This window comes from Pipistrellus hanaki (genome assembly GCF_964339955.1).
Source record: "Pipistrellus hanaki genome assembly, chromosome: 9".
NCBI classification, from domain to species: domain Eukaryota; kingdom Metazoa; phylum Chordata; class Mammalia; order Chiroptera; family Vespertilionidae; genus Pipistrellus; species Pipistrellus hanaki.
Genome location: NC_140511.1, coordinates 48,977,527 through 48,999,719, shown reverse-complemented (window position 1 = coordinate 48,999,719; position 22,193 = coordinate 48,977,527). Strand labels below are relative to the sequence as shown.

Below are 22,193 nucleotides of genomic sequence, written 5' to 3'. Positions count from 1 at the left end.
CTCACTTTCAAATTATTTATCCCATTATGCTGTTTTCCAACTGCCTCCTGCCACTGGACTCTGTTCCTCTTGAAGGCCAAGACCACAGCTTTATCATCTTTATGTCACCAGTACCTGGCATAGGGCTTGGTAGAGTGGATGTAAAGTCAGTGCTTGTGTTGAGTGAATGAATGAATGAATGAATGCTCAGTTCATAGTCTACTTGAGATGATATTTCTTGAGCTGTCCAGTAGGGGTCACCCACACTGTTTCAGAGATGAATGGGACTACCTTTCCACTGCAGAGAATGACAAGTCTAGATGATGGTCACACCAACCAACCCAAGGGTTGAAGTTCTCTAGACTTTAAATACAAAGCAACAAAAAATTTTGGCTAAATCTTTTGGTTACCCATGAAGAATCAGACCTCTTGCCTACATTTGGGAGCTCAGCCTGAGGCACATGTGTCAGGTGTGGGCATTGGTCAGTACCTAGTATTATGGGAAGTGGCAGGGCTTTCTACTTCTTCCTTCTGCAGCCTCCAGCAGTCTGTACCTTGCATAAGACCCAGGACATAGTAGGTGCTCGAAAATGAGAATGACCTTTGTTCTCTGCAAGTGTACCATTTAGAGGTGGGAAGAGGCCAGGCAGAGCTCTCTGAGGCTCAGAGGTGAAACCAATGTTCAAGGCCACACAGCCACTGAGGGGTCTCAAACCCAGGAATCTGGTTTCAAAGCCTATGTTCTTTCTATCTTGCTATCCTGTCTCTCCAGATGGAGCCCGACATCACCGGTCTCCTTTCCTAGGAGGAAGCAGAGGGGCCAGACCCACTGGCTCAGGTCTGTTCAAGAGATCATAGTTCTAGGCCCCTTGACTCGCAAGAAACATGAAAGAGCAGTTAGTGGTTACACGTGACAGTATAGGAGTTACAACAAGTTAGCAGTTATAAGTAAACCCAACCTGAATTGACTTAAACACTAAAAAATTTGTTTGTGTAACTGGCTAGTTTAGAAAGAGTTCAGCCTGCAGGTGAACTCTGATCAGGGCTCCAGATCCATTTCTCTGCAGGTCTGTTGGCTCTGCCCCGGGCTCTGTGGGTGTCAGTTTTATCCTCAGTCTGGCCTTCCTCATGGAAGCAAAATGGCATCAGCAGCACCAGGCTCACATCTGCACACTCTACCACCCAGGGCAAGAGAAAACATCTGGGCCCTTCAACACTGCCACATGCTCATTGGCTTAGGCTAAATCTATTGTCTGTCCCTGAGCCAATCACTGTGGCAAGATTGGTGGGATTATGCTAATTGGGATCAATTCAGCAGGACCTCAAGGCTGCTACTCCATGGGGAGGGGGTAAGCTTGGTTTGGGGGAGGCAACCTAAGGTTTCTGGGGTGAACACTGCACAAAGCACATGAGATCCACCCAGGCCAAGCCTCCAGAATCATGGCTTTAGCAGGGCTGACAGGCCCAATGAATTCTGTTCACAAGTGACAGAGCACCCCCATTGAGGGTTAGAAGAACTGCTAAAGGGTGTGAGGCGAGCTATTGGGCAGGAAGTCAGGAAATACCTTCCCTTCCTCTTCCCCCACTCAGCCAAGGCAGGCTGTGTGGTATAGTGGAGAGAGCCCTGGCCTCAAAATCAGGAAGATCTGAATTCAGATGCTTGATTCTTCATGAGAACCAAATGGCTGCCACTCTCTGAAGCAGTTTTTGCATCTGTGAAATGTGAATCTTGATGCCTTCATCAGCCGTCATTGTGAGGATTAAATTAGGCAATGCTGATAATGCTACTAGGATAGTGCCTGGCACCCAGTAGGTGCTCAAATGGTAGATAAGTAGATGGATCCCTATGGAGTGTCCTCCATTAGTTCTCCCTCCCAGGATAGCTGTGTTTACTGTAAAGACCAAATTAGATGCAAAATCTCTAAGGCCACCTCTGACTTTGTAAACAGAGCTAGTGAACAGGAGGAAATGCAATTCCAAAAGCCCTCTATTCCCACTTCTGGTGTTGACGCAAACTGAGGCAGGCTCTCTCTGCAGCTCATGAGCCCCGGAAATGGAACCCAGCATGGCTCGGGGATATGAGTGGATTTGACTTGTCCTTTTGGCATCTCCTCAGCCTGCGGAGCCCAGGCCTCTTGGAGCATCTTTGGGGCTGACACAGCAGAGGTTCCGGGCACCCGAGGCCAGTCCTGCCAGAAGGCTGCCATGCCCCACATTCCCGAGGACGAGGAGCCCCCCGGAGAGCCACAGGCAGCTCAGAGCCCCATCGGCCAAGTAAGTGCCCCCTCCCTGCCTGCAGCTAGCCTGGACAGGGCCACGCCAAGCACCCTGTGCTGAGGCCATAGTGTCTAGTCTGGTCAGAGGGTTTGCAGACAGCCCACACAGGCTGCACTGGGAGGCTGGGAAAGGTGTACAGTGTCCGCACTGAGAAATAGACACACAAAGTTCCTTTGAATTGCTCGAGATTCCCACATACCCTTAGACTGGAGCCTTCTAGGCTGTGTCTGAGGCCTCCTGGGACGTAAAACCATCCTCCTAGAATAGAGAAAGACTTGAAGGAGAACCTCATCATGCAGGGTCATGAGCAGCAGCAAGAGTCACTTAAAATAAAGGTCAGATTTTCATAGTAAATAGTGAACAAGATTTTCAGCAAAAGTATTTTGTAAAAAAGGGAAATTATGAAAATAAGTTGAGATTGCATTGCACAAATGAAATTATGAAAGCAACTTATCTTTAGCAATATATACTATGAAATATAGATTATATGTCACTTTTTAGAATGAACAAAGAATTAATCAAGTATGTTGATTTTGGCGTGGGCATATTTACTTTTATACCAACAAGACGATCTTTCACTTGATACCACTTCCTTCACATTTTGTTGTACAATGCCTTCATTTGGAGATTCTGTTTGTTTCTTGTTTGAGATCTTCATTTGTTTTCCAAAGACCTATTTCAATCCTTCAATATTCAAATTATTCCCTCATGAAGAACCTATCTTCTATTTCTTCATAATTTTGTTCTTCATTTGTTAACTAATCCAGCTCCACTTGTTCCTCATTGGTCTAAGACCTTGCACGTGAAGTTCTCCAACCTTGTTTTCTTTGACTTTGCACTGAACTTATATGATTCTTATATATCTGACAGTCATCCCAACTGCCCTCAGCCAGAAGGGATAGACACTTGCTAAGTGAGGGAAGAATGTACGAGTGAGCATTCATTTGACAAGTGGCAAGATCCTTAGTGAATGTTTTCATGTTACGATGACATTTGTTTTCTTACACATCATAACTCTGGGAACTTAGATAATAAATACTTAGAAAAGAATGGCCTTTTGTATCTCCATGTCCTAAGCTCATGCTGTTTCAGAACTTGGCAGCCTTGGGAATTCTTGAATTTTTAAATGACAGTGGGCCAAGCCCCCATGTCTTTGGCAAAAGGCAGCCAGCTCAGGGTTTTATTGAGCCCTCCTCTCTCAGGAAAGTCTTGAACCATGGGGGCGCTGCTCCTCAGTTACTCTCAGTGGCTCCAGACTGCTCCTCTGCCGTGACTGCTGGCCTTCCCGAAACTCAGTGCTCTGCTCCTCTCCTACTGCAGTTCCTACCAAGTGTGGACAATTCCCCCAAAGCGTTGCCAACAGAGGACTAAAGGTTTAACCAACCATAAAATGTGTTCACCTACTGAAAACTTGGAGATTAAAGAAAGGAATGATTACTAAGAACAAAATATTTCCATCTGTAGTCAAATGTGACTATTTTCAGTCTTTAGGTCACTATTTTCCAATGTTTTGTCCCCTTAGCCTTCCAACTCCTCAGCCCTGGATTCCTTGCCTTCGCTATTCCTGACTGCTTCCACTTCACTAACAATGGTAGTGCCCGTAAGCTAAATTTTGATGCGAAACCTAGCTCTGGAATCCTGGGCAGCTTCCCCAAACAGCTGCCATGCTGTGTTCCCCAAGAATACGAATACAGGTATTCCTAAAATATAATATTAGGAGATGGGCAAAGATGCAATTCCACCCTCAGTGAGGAGATCCTTTTACATTGAGTTCAGCTCATCTTGGTTCCCAACTTCTCTAAAGGATTCTTCACACCTTTCAGGAGACACCAAACCAGGCAGCACAGAAGCTTGCTGGCCATTCTGACTTTCATGGCTTCAAACCAGACATGCGTGCAGCTGCGTTGGGTCAGAGGTGAGGGCAAGTGTTTAGGGGTGGCCAGGCAGGGGATGGGCTCCAGGAGCCCACCACTCAGTTGAGGGACAGAGAATCCTAGTTGAATAGCTGAAGCTCCAGATTTTGGGTCCCCATAGCTCACTCTCCCTATGATCTTGAGCTAAAGACTTCTATAACACGAGGGGGTGGTCTCTAAAGGTCCTTCAAATGCCATGATTCTATCTCTGTGCTTCTGAAAAGTCAAGAAAATAGACTGTTTGTGCCTTGCCATTCAGGTAAGCAGAGCCAGCATGCTCGGGTCTTATAAGGGAGGACCATGAGCACAGGACTTAAGAATGTGGACTCTGGAGTCACTGCTGCCTGGTTTCCCTGCTCCCAGGGACTCAGGCTCCTGCCCCTGGAACCTGGGCTGGAGTCACTGCTCTTCCACATCCTGGTCAAGAGATCTTGTGTGAGTCTGTTAAAATTTCTGTGTCTCCAGTTCTTCATTTCCCCCGCAGGGCAACTGTTAGTGGCTGGCTTCTAGACTCTGTCTGTTCAGCCAGCCTTTGAGTGTCTTCTTTGGCCTGAGGAACAACAGAGCCAAGGCAGGTTATACCTCAGACTAAAGACCACATCACTTTCAGTATTATTTTATTCTCTGCCCTTATGGCAGGCACTGGGCCTCCTTGAGTTCTCTGGAAGCCCACAGTCATTGTCTGTGAAGAGCATCTCCCTCTATTGCACCCATCAGACAAGCCTTGTCAGGCAACCATAGCCTCAGGGTAGGGTCAGGCCCATGAGCCAGGCTGGAGCCTCCAGGTTGGGGGCCTGAGTCCCTGGGAGCAGCAGAAACCAGGCAGCCAGGGAAGTAGGGCTGGCTAGGAGGGCTCCACTGCAACTCCCAGTAGCGTGTGAATTCCCACTCTGTGAAGCAGGCAAAGAATGGAGCATCCTTCTGAGTTTACAACTCCCCAGGGCCCAGCCCTACTTCTGGCTCCTCAGGCCCCAGCCCCCATTTTCCATCATGGACATGAGCACTAGTTGAGGCCTTCCCACACAAAAACAATAAATTAGTAGACCCAGATCCTGTTTTTCTTTCTGCACACACACATTCACTTACACACAGACTCACACACATACACACGAACATAGACATACATACACTCACACACACACACACACTCTCTCAGACATACATATAAACATAGACACAGAGAGAGACTCATACACACATGCAAATATAGATACACACTCACAGAGAGACTCTCACACATACACATGAACATAAACACACACCACACACACACACACACACACACACACACACACACACACTAGAAGCTTCATCAGAAGCTGTCATCAAAACCCACAAAGAACTGAAGCCTCCTGCCAGTACACTCTGTGAGGCTGTGCCCTGAGCTTGTTTTCTGAACAGGGAAGGTCACCTCCCTGGAGACCCCTTGGAAAATGTGTGTTCCCTCAGGGGGCAAAAAGGACCCAAAGAACTGATTCTCTCTGTCAGGAACGAAGTGAGGATAAAATAGATATTACATGTAAAACATGTACATGGGACCTGGCAAGGACGTGCAGAGCAGGGACGCCTCCCCAGCTCATCCACTAAGACCCTCATGCCATGGTTCCCACGTGACAGACACTGTTCTGAGAACTCTATACTAAGTAACTTCACAGCTCTAGGAGGTAGGTGTGATTATTATCCCATTTACAGATGAGAAAAACGTGGTAAGCACACACCAGTCATTAGAAACCAGGTGGTCCCTTGAAAGCTCCAACTGAGGATTTTGAATTCATCCTCCCTGAACTTATTTCCACTTGTCTCATCACACCCTTTGCAAGAACAGCCCTCTATTATTGATAGAATTCTCTATGAGATAGCTTTAAATAAACGATCAGGAGCCCTAGCTGGTTTGGCTCAGTGGATAGAGCGTTGGCCTGCAGACTGAAGGGTCCTGGGTTCGATTCTGGGTCAAGGGCACATTCCCAGGTTGTGGACTTGATCCCCAGTGGGGGGCATGCAGGAGGAAGCCCATCAAAGATTCTCTCTCATCATTGATGTTTCTATGTTTCTCTCCCTCTCCATTCCTCTCTGAAATCAATAAAAAATATATTAAAAAATAAAATAAATGGTCAGGAAAGCATTAGAATCTATTGTATGAGATATCAGAGACATCTATTGGGCACCTACTATGTGCTCATCCCTCCAAGGTAGATATTATTATCTCAATTTTATAGAAGAGGGAATGGTATCAGAGGTTATGTAATTGTCAATGTCACATAGTTGTGTTATGTTGAGGGAGACTGAAACCCAAGTTTCTGCTGAGGTGTTCCTGCCAGCTTTGTGCTCTCCCTGGTCCCACCCAGAAGTAAAGCCAGTGCCCTGGACAGCAGGTGCTTGATGCTCTGTTCTCCATTAAAAAAAAGAAGCTTGTAAAGGGTCAAAAGATCAGTTTTACCAGGATGGTTCTAATGGTCCTGGTCACACAGCGAGAGCTGTGCCCAGGACAAAGCAGACCCTGTTTTAGAAATGTTGGATGTTACAATGGTCAGGAATGTATATTACAATTATTTGTCCTTGGAGTAGCTGGTCATTTTTTGTTTCTCCGATTCCCCTGTCAGCCTATATGTGAACTAGGAAAGGTCAGGGGCTGTTTCTTTCCTGAGTGTTTCTCCAGTTCCCAGCACAGGCTGGAGCTGCGGTGTTTGCTTGTGGAAGGAGGCTGGCTGGCTGGATGTGGGATAGGCTGGGTGGATAATTGGCAGGCTGGATGATTAAATCTCTGGACTGAAGGGAGGAAGAAATGGAGGAAGGAGGAGAGGGTAGAAGACAAAGATGGTTGGGTGACTAGCTGGCTGGGTGATATACTCTCCATCCAGTAAGACTAATAGACATTGTGTGCATGTCTATATTCCTGAAGTCTGATGGCATGAGAGCCAAAAGAGTGATGAAAAAGGAAGGATAACCTGGTGATTATTGGTCCCTGACCTCTAGGAATAGGGTGGGCAATGGCAGGAAAGAGGGCCCGCCAGAAACATGGCAGGGCAAGGGTGCATGAGGAAGGGGGAACCTACATGGTGGGCACTCGGAGCCTTCACAGACTCGGGTCCCCAGAGCTCGGCAGGAAGGAGCCCACATCCAGCAGACCTCAACAGAGGCACTTCCGCTCTCTCCAGTGCTCTTAGGACTTGCCTCTAAAATAATCATGTTCTCACAAGTCCCCAGAGTGTCTTTCTATCCTGTCACAAGAGCACTAATTCCTCTTTGCAGCCAGGACCCCTCTACCAGAGGCAGTCCCTGTTTGCCCTTCAGGCTGTGAGGGACCTGGTGATGCAGCCACCACAGTGTCCACCCTTCTACCCCCTCCACACCATCATTATTATTATTGCTTTAGCTCATCAAATCCTTAAAACAAGCCTGGGAAAATGGGGATTATTAGCTCCATACAACGTTTGAGAACATGAAACTCAGAGAAGTTAAGTAACCTGGGCACAGTCACCCAGGTGGGATTCCAGTCGAGGCCTCCTGATTCACTACCCACACTGCCTTTGGCAGGGTCCTTCTCTCTGCCAGGGCCCTAGTGCAGGAGCTAAACTCACCACTCCCCCTGGGCTACGGCTAGAGCTTCCTAGCCTCGGCCTAGTCACGTGACATTGGGGGAAGGAAGATAATATTCCCATCTATGACACTGGCCTATATTTATCCCTGTACCCCAGGCATTTAGGAAACTGTGGTGCATTCCTGGGAAGTTATGAGTGAAATAAATATTTAAATGTTTCTATAAGTTTATTCAAGGAGAACAAAATGTGACCTGCTGGCTTATTATAGGGTGGGTGAGCTTGCAGGATAGCCCAGCCCCCCAGTACTCAGCTGACTCCAGGGGAGGGAAATGGACCCAGGGGGAGGCTGGGTTCCTGGAAGGGTAAGGGGTGCCTCTGCTATCCTTACTCAGCTGTGTGTCCAGTCTTGCTCTTTGAGGGCTGCCTGGAAGAAAGGGCTTATGAGGGAGGGTGCAGCTTGGAAGAATAAGACAGGATGTTGGAGACCCATGGACACCAGGAATGAGGAAGTGAGGCCAAAGACCTGGAGATGACTGTAAGGATAGCTTGTGTAGTGGAAAAGTCAACAGGCCTAGTGTTTAGTCCCTTCCACCATTTACCACCTGCCCAGCCCTGAACAAGTCTGTTTAAGGAGGGGATAAAAAGTGAGAAGAGAAAAGAAATGTACCTGTCACCTATTTCATGCTCAGGTCCTTTACTTTCTAATTTCCTCTTCGCGATTCTATGAGGTAGGAAGGTATTATCAGCCCCAAGTTGTCGGGGAGTGTTCTGAGGTTCATGCACAGAATTGCTGATAGGATTGAATGAGAAGGCACCGGGAAGTGTCTGAGAGAGGGCCTGGCACACAGCAGGTCTGCGAGTGCCACTTCCCTGTACTCACATTGTTCCTTTGCTTCCCATGTCTGACATCTGACACCCATAAAGGACATCTGTCTTTGGTCTGAGAACTAGATGGTGAGAGAGGGGGATATGGCCTTGGAGGTGGGCTTCTTCTCTGGGAGTTATTGATTACTCAGGCCATGTGGTCTGGTGTCTGGGGAAGATGCTCTGTGGTGCCACCAGACAGGCTGGTCCCCCTAATTTAACTCCAAATGGTTGTTCAGACCCAAAACCAAGAAGGACAATCTCTTCAAAACCCAATTCCAAAACGATGAAGTCAGTTCCAAAAGTAGCAATAACAGAATAACACCTGACACTCGTAGGGCATTTACTAGGGGCCAGGTGTCCTCATAAGCTTTCCATCTGGAGCTGCCAGATTTAACAAATGAAAATATAGTTATGACCATGCAATATTTGGGGTAATACTTAATACTAAGAAATTATTCAGTGTTTATTTGAATATTGGGCATCCTGTATTTTATCTGGCAATCCTACTGCTATATCAACCTATTTGGTTCTTGTAACCACCCTGTGACATAATTATTTTACAGATAAGGTAACCAAGGCACAGGGAGTCAAGGGAACTTGTTCAAGTTCACACAGCTAGTACATGAGAATTAGTGTATCATGAATTAGTGTGGCTCCCAAGGCCCAGGCCCCTGCAGTCCTAAAACCAGGAATTTACCTGCGGTCTGCATTTGAACACACTGCCCCACAAGCTTTCTTCAGGTCATGCCTCTGTTTGGCAGCTCAGAGTGAGAGCCCAGATGGGTCTTTAGACCATATTAACACCTGGCAGGATGCACCCCAGAGGGCCTGATTCTTCCCACACTCTCTCCTAGATCACTGTCTCCCCAGTGCCTGCCAGGGTGAACCACAGCCCACAAAAGACTGAATGTTCCCCTCAAAACAGTTCGTTCTGAAAAAAAACTAGAAATTGTACAGATCTTGCTCAACCATTTCATGAACAGATTAGGAAAAGAACACTTTGATTTTATTACTGTGCACTTTGTACACACTGGAAGGAGAGAGTAGGGAACATTCCATCAGGGATAAAGGATTTCTCTCTGATTGCACATGCCTCCTGGCTTTTAAGCAGCTTAAAAATGTGTGGTTACATGCTTGGCACTTGCTACCATGATTTGTTTCTGTTTTTCTGTGTGGGCACCTCGTCCCAACCCTCCTCTTAGTGAGAGCTTTGTTGCAAGTGACCTTCAACCAGAAGTAGCCCCCCACAGCTTGCAGGCTATTTACCTCAGGTGTCAACAGGGAGAGCATCAGGCCCTGGGAGCTACCTGGAGTTGGGGGTCGGGGGAGGATAACTCCACCCCATTTTCCATCGCATTGCACTAACTGGGAAGCATTTGAGAGACCTTTGGTTTATCTTTGTCTTCCCAGGCCCTATCATAGACCCCCAGCACATATTAGGCATTCAGTAAATGTTTGCCAGATGGACAGAATGAAGCATAATGGTGTGAGTGTGTTTACAGATTGACCCTTGTCTTATACCCAAAGACTTTTGAAATTTTTTTTGAGTCAATCATAAAAAGAAATATTAAGATAATCTATTTTTTACAATTTTTACAATTTTTACAATTACAATAAGTAATTGGGTGGAGCATGAGTAAACAGAGAAGGGAGTGGTAAGCAAGTGAAGAGTCAAGGGTAGGGGACAGGCCAGGATAGGAGTTAAGATTCATTCCCTTTTCATGTCCTTTGAGAGGTGAGAGTAGAGACAAGTTCTTTTTGCATTGTTTTGCCTGCTGAGCAATTCTTAAAAGCTTCCCTCTTAAATCCTGGACCACATGGATCACAGCTTCATTAGATTTCAGGTTAAATTGTTGAACTGCAGAGTCAAACCCTGGATGGTTAGAAGGAGCATGCATTTCTCTTCATCTGCTAGGGACGTTTATATTTACCAAATAATTCCTCATTTTTATAGACTCACGTTTTGTTTATCTTATATTTTATTGTTGGTTACTTCAAATGGTTTTACAAAATAGTTAGTGTGTCAATAAAATAAAACAAACTATATTTTACTTACTTCGTAGCCTGAATACATTTAACTCTTGGACATGGGTATCCTATTTTTAAAAAAGCCTAATATGCTAAGTGTCTGGTTGTCTGGTCAGTCAGTCAACCAATCAAAGGGTAATATGCTAATGGATGCTAAAGCTGCTCAACAACTTGAGATGATGGGCACTGACCACCAGGGGGCAGACATTCCAACCAGTAGGTTAGCTTGTTGCTGGGATCTGGCCAATCGGGACTGAGTGAGATGGGCTGGACATGGACATGTCCCGGAGCCCTCCCCACAGTCCCTCCCAGGCTGGCCAACCTCCCACATCCTTCCCTGGCTCCAATTATGCACTGGTGGGGTTTCTTGGCCTGGCCTCTAGTATAGTATAACCACATCACCACCACCATGATTTTTTCTTTTTCAGAACACAACGTGCAGAAATTAATGATTGGCCCCTCCTGCCCCTTTACATAGATTTATCCAATCTGCACTAAAGCATGTTGGGAATTTATAAAATTTGGCCAAAACCTTATGATATAACTAGAATAAACATGATATTTTAGACAAAGGACATTTTTTTTGTTGTTGTTGTTCACCAAAGGATTTATACAAGAAGAAGGTCTAAACATGACAAACATGAATATATGCAGAGTTCAAACTTTCATGACCAAAATAAACTCCACCCAGGGAAGGAACCTCACACATATTACAAGCACAGTCAGTGTTTCGGTTGACATTCCTATGGCAGTGGTCACCCATGAGGCTGTATAGGAAAGAAGCTCCATCAAGATGATATGGGAGCTGTACAAGATGAGTGGGTCCTAGAGATCCAGGTGCCTAGAATTAACAATACTGTACTTATACCTAAAACTTTGCTAAGGGAGTAGATCTTATGTTTTTCTCATCATGATCATCATAAATAAAAGGCAAGAGGAAACTTTTGGAAGTGATGAATAGGTTTATGTCACAGGTTGTGGTAAGGATTTTTGTATAGTGTACAGATTTTTGTATAGTGATTGTACCTTAATAAAGTGGTTTAAAAAGAAAAAAGATGGCATGGGTGAAGGAGGTTTTAAGCACATTTACCCAAATGTAGGATTGTCACTGAATATCAGGAATGGGTGGTTACCACCACCTCGTCTCTTGACCTCCATTCCCCCCCCCCCCCCCCATGAGGTTGACCACAGCCGAGCACTCTGTCACATTTTCCCTAGATTGTCAGAGATTTCCTATAGTGTCACTAGGGATGGCTTAGAGGTTCCCTAATCTTAATGCATGAAAGGTGGACCTTGTTAGCTCAGGTGAATGCTTGCTGAGAATGAAGGAGAAAAAAAAATATCCCCCCTTCCATCTCTGAATAATCCAAATACACCGCATTTGTCCCCTTATCAAGATGGCTCTGAGAATCCTGATGCTAGAATACAGGCTCCAGCTCCAGCTCCTGGTAGCTTCCTCCCAAGCCTAACTCCATCTGTGTTTTCATTCTAAACCACCAGGGCTCTCCCACCGCAGGGATATCTTGCAGTCCACCCACGATCGTCCTGACTGGGGATGCCAGTTCACTGGAAGGAGAAACTGACAAAAACCTGGCCAACAGGTACATCTCAGGTGTCATCTTTGTGCTGTGAAGAACATTTCCTAGCACACAGGATTAGACAGCTATATTTTTATAAATCTTTCCTTCTTTCTTGATTCATTTTATTGATGAAAATACAGTCATGCAAGTTTTCAAAAATGTGAGAGAGAGACTGGGATTTTTCCATTTTTTTCCCCCTCCCCAAATTATTTTTCTTCTCCTAGATTTGGCTCTTTGCACCCTGCTATCCTTTTTTTTTTTTTTTTTTTTTTTTTTTTTTTAAAAGCACGAATCACAGCATAGGAGTTTCCTATATAACTGCCCAGATATTTGCAAACAGACCTGAAGGATGTGAGTCTCTGACTATAGAATCCTTCCCCTGGCCAGGGTGGGTGCTGGAGAAAGATTTCTTGGAAGAGACATTGGCTCACATGCACAGGGATGTCAATGTCTTAGTTTTACACAGCACTAGCCCATGCATTAATCTAGCTAGAATGAGTGTCTACATACAATTCACAAAATGTCACACAGATAATTTTCATACAAATATATAGTGAGCATGTGTCAAAGATATATTCAACTCATGGATGTAGGACCAGTCAGGGTAACAAAGCCAGTTCAAAGGAGGATATAAGAAATGGATATATATATTTATAATCAGCGAGGAGGAAAAGAATGCTGGAATAAATTTGGTAAGTTAAATATGAAACAGGTTAATGCTCTACTGGACAACGAAATCCTATTTTTATCTTTTCTCCTGAGCAGAAATCATATGCATCTCTACAATTACTTATATTTTATGAGTTTTCTATGAGTTAGATGTCCATTCAGTCAGAGCCCTTATCCACAGCAAGTAGTCAAAGTTATATATCATTAGGGCAGTGGTTTGGAAACTTCAGCATGCAGCAGCGTGCCCTGGGGAGCCTGGTCAATTGCAGGTGGCTGGACCACACCCCCAGAGTTTCTGATCCAGTAGGTCTGGGGGGAAGAGCCTGAGAATTTGCATTTCTAACAAGTTCTCAAACTTAGAAAGCCTGTAAGATGATGCACTCATATGACTTTGAAAAAAGATACAGGCACCTGTTTGCCTGTTTCCAAGCTGTGGATCAGTTTTCTTAACAAGATGGCTCCATTCTTTCAGAGCTCACAGTCCCCACCGGAGGCTTTCTCACCGACACTTGAAGATTTCCACTGCTCCGCTGACTTCTGTGGGTAAGGGCTAGACCAACTTACTTTACTTCTGCAACCAGAGATAGGGGTCCAACTGAAGGTGTGTTGGAGCAAGAAGAATGAGGCCTGGTAGTTTGACTGGGCTGGGCCCCTTGCCCTCTCTGCTCCTCAGGCAGGCCCATCCCTATGGGTCCTACAGGACAAAGTCAATCAGCCACTCAGTGTTGGTGCCCAAAAGAAGTATGATGTGTCATCTCAGTTTCTTTTGGTAAAAAGACAAGACCAGGGTGTGAAGAGGAAAGAAAAAGTCAAAGAGATATAGAACAGCTGTGTGAGGCCCAATTTCAGGGCTCAGGGAGGACAGTTCTCTGCCCCTCAGGTAGGCATGCACCTGAATGCAAGGCTACCTACCTCAAATGGTCCCTCAGAGCCTACGATGGACCATCAGAGCACAGTTTTTTGTTGTTGTTGTTGTTGTTGTTTTTTTAAATATTTTATTGATTTTTTTACAGAGAGGAAGAGAGATGGATAGAGAGTTAGAAACATCAATGGGAGAGAAACATTGATCAGATGCCTCCAGCACACTGCCTACTGGGTATGTGCCCACTACTAAGGTACATGCCCTTGACCAGAATCAAATCTGGGACCCTTCAGTCTGCACATCAATGCTCTATCCATTGAACCAAACAGGTTAGGGCCAGAGCACAGTTTTGATGCAGATTTGGTCCCTGCTTTCATATTGTTCAGAGTCTATGAAGAGGCTGAGAAGTGAATATAATCAGGACACTGTATTTTAAGGCCCTTTATAAAAGTGTTAAGGAAACAGGGGCAGGAAGGAACCCAATTCTCCCCGGGGTGGGAAGTTTGGGTAGGTATTTCAGAGGAGAGAATATTTGAGTTACCTCTTAGCAAGCTGGAGAGACAGACAAGAGGGAGGGAAGGTGTTGCTGGTAGCACTGAAGGACCACGCTGGGGAGCAGAAGCCATAACAGAGTAGCTGAATGTTCAGCTGTGTGTATCAGTCAGGGCTCTCATGCGATAGAAACCCAACTCAAACTAGCTTAAACCAAAGGAAATGAAAATGAATAAAAGCTAGGGCTTGTAGCTTCAGGTAGCACTGAATCTAGATGCTCAAGTTGGATCATCAATAATTGTCCCATCCCATCTCTCAAGTCCCCTCTCTTCGTGGGAAATGGCTACCAACAACTCCAGGCTTATTTCCCATCATTGGAAAGAGAGTTCCTCTTCCCCATTATCGAATACAATTCCCAGGATTGCCTCTCATTGAACTCCCATGGCTATCCCTGCACCAATCACTGTGGCTATTGAATTCACTGACTGGCTGAGGATGGTACACAGTCCCATTCCTGGCACTTGAAGTGAGGTGGGCGGTAGGATTAGCTCCTTCCTGACGTAATTGATATGAAGATGGACAGAGGGGGGAATGGAGGCTGGAGAGTCACAATGGGAGTGGCCTCAGGAGGAGTACATGGGGTCAGCAAAAGTGGCTGGGCCCAGTTTGGCATTAGACATCATTCCGTGAGGAATCCTGATGAGGTGAGACAGGAGCATGGCATGGTCGGATATGGCTCTTAGCAAGATCACCGTGATAGGCACTGGAGGATGAGAAGGAGGTGATAGCCTGAAGGTGGGGGCAGGGGCTATGAAATGTTTGATATAACTGTACAGGTAAAAGCTCATGAGCAAGAATGGAGATGAGAGGCACATTCTAGCGATAGGTACCCATACAGCATAAACAATGATCAGGACTTGATGACCAGTTGGTTGGATGTGGGGGGACTGAGGAAGAGGGAGGATTGTGGAGTGACTCCCATATTTCTGAGCAGCTAGGTGTCATTCACCCAGAGAAGAAACAGTTTTGAACAAGAATGGAGGTAAACAGTGTGAGTGGAGGAAAGAAAGGAGAGAAGGTGGCCATGGGATTGTGTGTTTGGCCCATGATCTTCTGAGTACTTCCTGTATCCACACACCTTGAGCTCACTAGCTTGTTGAAGAAACAGACCTGAAAGAAGAACATGCTAGCAGGGCAGATAGCACAAAGTGGGGCTTCTGCTGGCCTCCCCTAATGGTGGAGATTAGGATAGTACTGGGAACCTAGGTGGCTTCATTATCATTTGTGTCAGAGGACCTGCTACAGCCACAGGCTAGAAGCCACAGGGGCCAAACCTAATGAGAAAGTTCTGCCTGTCCCCACAGAGTACTGGGCCCATGCGAGGTTTGGCTGGCCAAGTCATCTCTGGGCAGCATCCCTGGGCTGGGCTTGGAGTAGCAGGGACTCTCATCCTGTGCTCACCCTCCCTCTGCAGACCCTGCGGGGCATGTCATTGACCTGGTAAATGACCAGCTGCCAGACATCAGCATCTCAGAGGAGGACAAGAAGAAAAACCTGGCGCTGCTGGAGGAAGCCAAGTTGGTGAGTGAGCGATTCCTGACCCGACGTGGGAGGAAGTCCAGGAGCAGCCCCGGAGACTCTCCGTCAGGTAGGATGGGCTCCGCTGAGCCCCTCTGAGGAGGGATGGGGGAGGAGGGGACAGCCAAGCCTGGCTGTACTGGAAGCCCTGCTTTGACTTGCCTGCCCCCAGCCTCAGGCATAGGACTGAGTCTTGTGGAGAGGTTCCAGTGAGGCCCCATTTCAGAAGCTCCAAAATATTGACCCAACTCTAGTCCAGAAAACTCTGCTTTTTGTTTTTTGGGGCCTGTGTGTGATCATTGTGGCTTCCGGTTTCTATGAGAAATGTCTGCCCATATGAAACCCATGATCTTAACCCTAGCTCCCCCAGCTCTGAATCTTTGCGTGGAGAGAAATCCTCTGTGTGAGGCCTGTGTGTGCAGACTCCTGGGTCAGCCTGCATGGACAGAGGCTGCATGGCTTCCCACACCTTCCCCAGGAGGTCCTGTTCTATGGGCACCTCCCCAGCAAAGCTCTGCAATGGCCAGCAATGGGCTCCCTCTCCCTGATTTCCAGCTGGAACCCCTGGGAAGGATCTGAGGCACTGTGGGGAAGGGGAAGGGGAGGGGAAGGTGATCTTTGGTGTCTTCATGGAATTTCTGGACTAGAACTAAGGTTTTCCTGGGCCTAAAGTTTACCCTGCTACACCTTTGGCTAAAATCACTCTTTTTCCTGAACACAGAGTTGAGGCAAATTTTAGACAAGCCTGAATGTACTTAGAAGGTGAGGGGAGCCTCTGAAATCAGGGCCATCCTGTCAAGTCTGGGAGGTACAGTTTTTGGAGCTATATCTGCCAAGCAATGGCAGGTCCTCTGTTTCTAAAAGGTTTTTTGAGATCAGGTCAGGCCAGGCAGGCTGAGGAGTGTGACCCCAATCCTCACCCCTGCGGGTGACCCAGTGCCCCCTCTGTTGAGCTGGCAGCAGGAAGGCATTGGGCTGTGGTAGGATCTTTTTACGACAGTACAGAACCAGCTCCTGATCTCAACGAGTTCCCAGAGGTCAGAGGTACCTGAAAGCATGTACCGGTATGTGTTAAGCGAAAGTCCTAAACCTTCACTAAAACTGGCCAATTTGTGTCTGTCTCAACAGCTGTTTCCCCAAACCTCAGCCCCAGAGCTTCTCCTACATCCTCGCGGAGCAACTCACTCACCATCCCCACGCTGCCTGGTGAGGTCCTGCCCTCTTGGCAGTTCCTGCCCTGTTTCTCCCTTTGGGTGGCAGCTCAGCCCCTCCCTTGGCCTGACCACAAGGCCAACCATCTTGCAGGCTTCCAGGTAGACCCTCTGTTTGGCCCCCTCTCCAGGGGCTCCCAGCTGAGCCTGGCTGGGCTGTCTCAGACATGGGAGATATATGTTACGTTGGGGTTTTGAGCTAATGTGAGGAGACCAGATCTAGACCAGGATGAGGTAGGTTGTGGGAGGGGGCTGTGGCTTGCATTCTTTGCCTAGAGAGAAGCCAGAGAGAGAGTTCATTTCAGAGCTTATTTGGAAAGGCCTCTATTTGAGCCACTCTTTGCCTTTTGGTTTCTTTTCTTTCATTAGGCTGTGTTCTGGGCCACACCCTCAGACCAGCAGGGGAAGAAGGGTGCCAGGGAGAGCACCCTGCTCATGTCAGAGCTGTGGGGCAAGCTCAGGCTCAGGCCAGGCTGCCTGGGTTCAGATCCCAGTGTGAGTTAGACCTCCTGTGTGAGTTAGACCTCCCTCTGCCTCATTTGCCTTGTGTGGTTTCTGTGATGACTAAATGAGGATTCAGCACAGAACCTGGCATGTAAGAGGCATTCAACAAATGGTGGCGTTACTGGCTCCCAGACCTGGGGGAGATGGGGAGGACATTCTGGGGAGGTAGATGTGCTTTGCTAAAGGAACAGCTGAGGTGTGGGGTGCTGGACAGCTCTCAGTAGTGTCTGGACTATTGCAGGTTTGGATGCATGCAGTGGCCCACAGCCCCCTCTGCCCGGAGCACCAGCACAGGTAACAGGGGCCCCATTTGAGTTTTCTATGCCAACCTGTCTCTCCTCTTACTTATTAACCTTGAGAGGCCTTTCACAACCCACTGAAGTGAGGGTGATGGGTGGGGGAGGCATCTATGCCACTGCTAGGAATACCCCTCGTGGTGGATATTCGAAGAGGAGATAAGGTCCCTTCACATCACTGACTGACTTGTGTTTAATTTCTCCAGCAGAAAGGGGATGAGGCCGAAGTCTCTTCACATCACCTTGGCGAGCCTGTGAGTTTGAGCTCTGCCCAGTTTGGGTGCGGGAAACCGTGTGCTAGCAGCCTAGGCTGGCCCCAGGCAGCTATGAGTGGGTGGACATGAGTGGATGGTCAAGGCTGGGGAAGCAAGAACGTTGCTTTGCCCCATTGTGACAGGAAATCTGAGGTGGGGGTGGTGAGAAGGCAGGATTCCATGGGGTGACCTCCATGGTGGTCCTACCTGTAGCCCTGCAACCCCAGCCAGGCTGCTGGCCAGAGACCAGGGGGACCTCGGGGCCCAGCAGGAGCCAGGCAAGACACTTGTTGTAGTGAGACTGCAGGAAGGCTCCAGCCCCTGGTTGGAATTCTTCTTGGGGCAGCAGAGAAACCTCATTGTTTCCTCCCACCTGCTCAGAGGAAAGTGCTGGAGAGGATGTTGAAGGCAGCATATACTACAGCCTCATCTAGAAAGGATCTGGGTTAGAGTCCTCTGGGGGAGTTTCAGCACACATGTAAGACCAAACACAGAGCCAGATGCTCCTCACAAAGCAAGCTTCCCCTGGGAAATGAAAGGACAGTGAACTTCTGAGCAGTGAGATGTCACCCTTACAAGAATCGCCTCATTAAATATTCATAACCTCTTTTAGATTATGGAACTTTCTGAGAAATTGTTAAAAGCTGTGGATTATCTCCCACAAAAATACATACAGCACACACACACACACACACACACACACACACACACACATGCATATATATTTACATATAATTTCAGAGGGTTCACAAACCTGATGGGAAATATAAGCCCCTAAAAGTTAAGGGCTTTGCCAGGCAGAGCCAGGACTAGAATCTGGGGTAACTGAGTTAAGGCCAAAACATGTGACTGCCCCGAGCTGCCCTCTGTTCCACTCTTCTCTCCGGCTCCTAGCCTTTGGGAGTTCTTGGCAGGTTCTGAATGGCAGGTCCCTGGTCCTGGGTGTTTTACAAACCTTAGGCTTGTCTGTGGGTCCTCTTTACTGGTACAGTCTTCCACCTATCTCACACTCTCACATGTCCCTTAGCATGGTCTATTGGTCCCACATGTCTGCTCCCCAACCTGCCTCCAAGGTCCCCATTCTACCTTGTCTCTTTCAGAATATCCCCAAAGGGCTAGCTGACCGGAAGCAAAATGACCAGAGGAAAGTGTCTCAGGGCAGGCTGACTCCTCGCACTCCCACAGTTGAGAAGTCCAAAGAGATTGCAATAGAACAAAAGGAAAACTTTGATCCCCTCCAGTGCCCTGAGGCCATACCCAAGGGCCCAGCTTCTGGCTTAGGCAGTGTCGGGAAAATGGCCCTGAACAGCCCCCAGCCTGGCCCTGCTGAGAATGAGCTGGACAAGCCACTCCCGAAGACAGCCAGGGAGGGCAACCCTCTGCCCAGAAGTCCAGCCCAGGGCTCTGGAGGGGCAGTTCACCCGGCCCCCCAGGAAAAAGGCACAGCTGGAGAGCCAGGAGGGTCCAAGGTTGGCTCCAAAGCCGAGCTTCGGCCCCCTCCTTCCCGGCCGCCCCTGCTTCGGGGGGTTTCCTGGGACAGCAGCCCCGAAGAGCCTGGTCCCCGGCTGCAGCAAGTGCTTGCCAAGCTGCCCCTAGCAGAGGAAGAGAAGCGTTTTGCGGGCAAAGCTAGCAGCAAGCTGGCCAAGGTGCCTGGACTCAAAGACTTACAGATACAAGTGCAGCCCGTGCGGATGCAGAAACTGACCAAGCTCCGTGAGGTGAGTTCCTAGGGGCAGCTGGGTGGGGTGTGCACTCCAGGTCTCCTCTGGGAGGAAGACCTCTGTGGGCTGAGTTGGACCCTGGGGCAGGGCACTTCTGGCCTGCACATGGGCCTCATGGGGCCTTAAACTCCCCCACCCTGATAAATCAGGTCCACTGAGCAGCATCTTCATAAACACCAGCTTCAGGTGCTTTTACCCCACTTGCTCAGGTGAAGTCAGTGTGGGACACAGTTGCCGCACAACACCACATTCAGGGGGAGGTGGTGCGCGGAGGTACATGGGCCCTGAATCCTGGGCTTATTTCCCCTTCCAGCTGGAGCTGGTGGCTCATAAACAGGAAGCCCTTGATGGAGTGCCTTGTCATGCCTTAGTCTGGGTTAGGCAAGGATGAAATATCTTTTCCTTTATCATGTCCCCAAGCTTTCCTTCCTGATGTCTCTTAACAAAGGGCCTCAAGTCCACCCCTAAGTATAATAATGGCCATGAGGGGCTGCTTCCCTCCTTGGTGAATTTCTTCCAGCATCCATGATGTCCCCCAACTTTCACTGGCCATCAAACCAGGCACAGTGGTCTTTCGTGGGCTGCTACCCTATGCATGGGTGATTGGGGGTGTCCAGATTTGGAGGAGAGAGAGACTGGGATATGAGGGTCAACAGAACAAAGGAGTCTTTATCTAATCCCCCCTTCCAACGCAGGCCACAGGCCAGCCAACCAGGACTCCACAGGGCAGGACCTGGCACCCCCACTGCCTGAGCTGGATAAGACTCTCCTGGCTCCTTACAGAGGGGTGTGGGACAGAGAAGGAATAGAGGCACCCAGTAGCAGTCAAGCACAAGTGAGGAGGTTTCTGTGCTAGCAGGACACACTCTAGTGTGTCCAAAGAAACCTTCCATGATGCTGAGTTGTAGGCTCAGGGGACGCTGGGGCCTGGCTGCTGATGTTAACATTTCATACTAGTCAGCACAGGCTGGAAGGGCTGCCTATGGTGGGCCATAGTCCCAGATCTCTGGGGAAGGTGGCATCAAGGGGGCCAGGTAGCCAGGTATTTGCCTTCATGGACCTCTGGCAATGAAGAGAAGAAGTCCCAGACAACAGGCCACTCCTGCCCAACACCCCTGTAAGCTTTTCTCTGCAGCAAAGAAAGCCACAAAGAACCTTGAGGCCCTATCTCACTAACCTCTGCCCTGGCAGCTGAGTATCCCCATCCCAATCCAGTGTGCTGAGAGCTGATTGACTGTGGGCTTCTGGCTTGCTAAGGAAACAGGTAAAAAGCTCTATCCTATTTGGGCCATAAGCTCCATCCTTTCCTGCTTTATCCAGGGGGCAAACCATCCAAGTGGCCTCCATCACACTGAAAATCTCTTACTAGTGCCAGCCACAGAGGTGAGGAGCTGGGTCAGGCATTTCCACGTGGGGGCACTGATCTGGAGCAGGTGTGAGCAGACCTATGCTACATACTGTAGCATAGGTCTGCTACAGTATGTAGCAGAATCCTCATCTCTCCCTCGGCTCTGTCTTCTGAGGCCCCGGGCAGGACACTGGCTGCTGAGCCTGCTGCCTTGAGGCAGCTCTTTTCAGGCCTCATCTGTGTGGAATTTAGTAACACAGGCCACTGAGAATGAACGGGGGCAGGCCACAACTCCTGGGAGTGGGAGGTCACTGCCTAGCACAATAGGGCAGGAAGCTCCAGCCCTCAGAGCACAGCCACGAGCTCACCAAAGACTGCTTCCAGGGGCAGCCACATACCCACCCAGGGACCCTCCCTTCCCCAGAGCTCCGCTTCTGTTGTTCTCCAGCCTCAGCCACAGTGTGGCTGGCAGCTCATTCACCCGGAGGCCCACAGGCTTATTTAAAATGCAACAGTTCTTCACTCAAAGAATGTGGTGCCACTGTGGGTTTCAGGCACCTTTGTGGGCTGGGAGAAGGGCTGGCTTTCTGGTCCCCTCAGATGCCACCTGGTCATGGTTGTCCGCCCACTTTGGAGGCTGTCCCTGGTGTCTCCCACGGTAAGCTGAGTGGCCACAGAGCCATAGACAGAACTGAGAAAATAGTCCAGTCTGATGTCCTCATCTGAAATGTTGTCTTTTGCTTTTTCTAAAAAGGAGCACATTCTGATGAGAAACCAGAACTTAGTGGGGCTCAAGCTTCCAGAACTTAGTGAAGCGGCGGAGCAGGAAAAAGGTAGGTGGGGCCTGGCAGAGGCACTCCTCAGGCCAGAGCGGGGCTCATTTTTGCCAGATCAAAGTGTAAACACTAGACTTCGAGTCAGAGTCTTTGTCTGTCCCAGTGGTGAGCAACCCCTTGGTGAATATTTGCAGATGAATAAATTAATCAGATCGTATTTCCTGCCCACTCAGAGAACCTCTAAACTTGTCTCCTTCCAACCAACCCTCCTCTTAGATCCTGCTACTCTTCTTTGAGCC

At 48.2% G+C, this 22,193-nt stretch overlaps 1 protein-coding gene across 5 annotated transcripts in view; it reads left to right on the top strand.

Annotated features, from left to right (window-relative positions):
- IRAG1 (inositol 1,4,5-triphosphate receptor associated 1) overlaps nucleotides 1–22,193 on the top strand; it is a 98,383-nt gene that overhangs the window by 33,115 nt on the left and 43,075 nt on the right. For 2 of the 5 annotated variants that reach the window (XM_084893514.1, XM_084893512.1), the window contains exons 2-11: nucleotides 752–817; nucleotides 2,096–2,253; nucleotides 12,104–12,204; nucleotides 13,325–13,395; nucleotides 15,681–15,854; nucleotides 16,913–16,990; nucleotides 17,741–17,793; nucleotides 18,002–18,049; nucleotides 19,150–19,767; nucleotides 21,873–21,951. In XM_084893514.1, the coding sequence (XP_084749640.1) occupies nucleotides 752–817; nucleotides 2,096–2,253; nucleotides 12,104–12,204; nucleotides 13,325–13,395; nucleotides 15,681–15,854; nucleotides 16,913–16,990; nucleotides 17,741–17,793; nucleotides 18,002–18,049; nucleotides 19,150–19,767; nucleotides 21,873–21,951 (1,446 nt within the window). The remainder of the gene's footprint in view (nucleotides 1–751; nucleotides 818–2,095; nucleotides 2,254–12,103; nucleotides 12,205–13,324; nucleotides 13,396–15,680; nucleotides 15,855–16,912; nucleotides 16,991–17,740; nucleotides 17,794–18,001; nucleotides 18,050–19,149; nucleotides 19,768–21,872; nucleotides 21,952–22,193) is intronic. The other 3 variants (XM_084893513.1, XM_084893516.1, XM_084893515.1) reach the window with 3 other exon arrangements.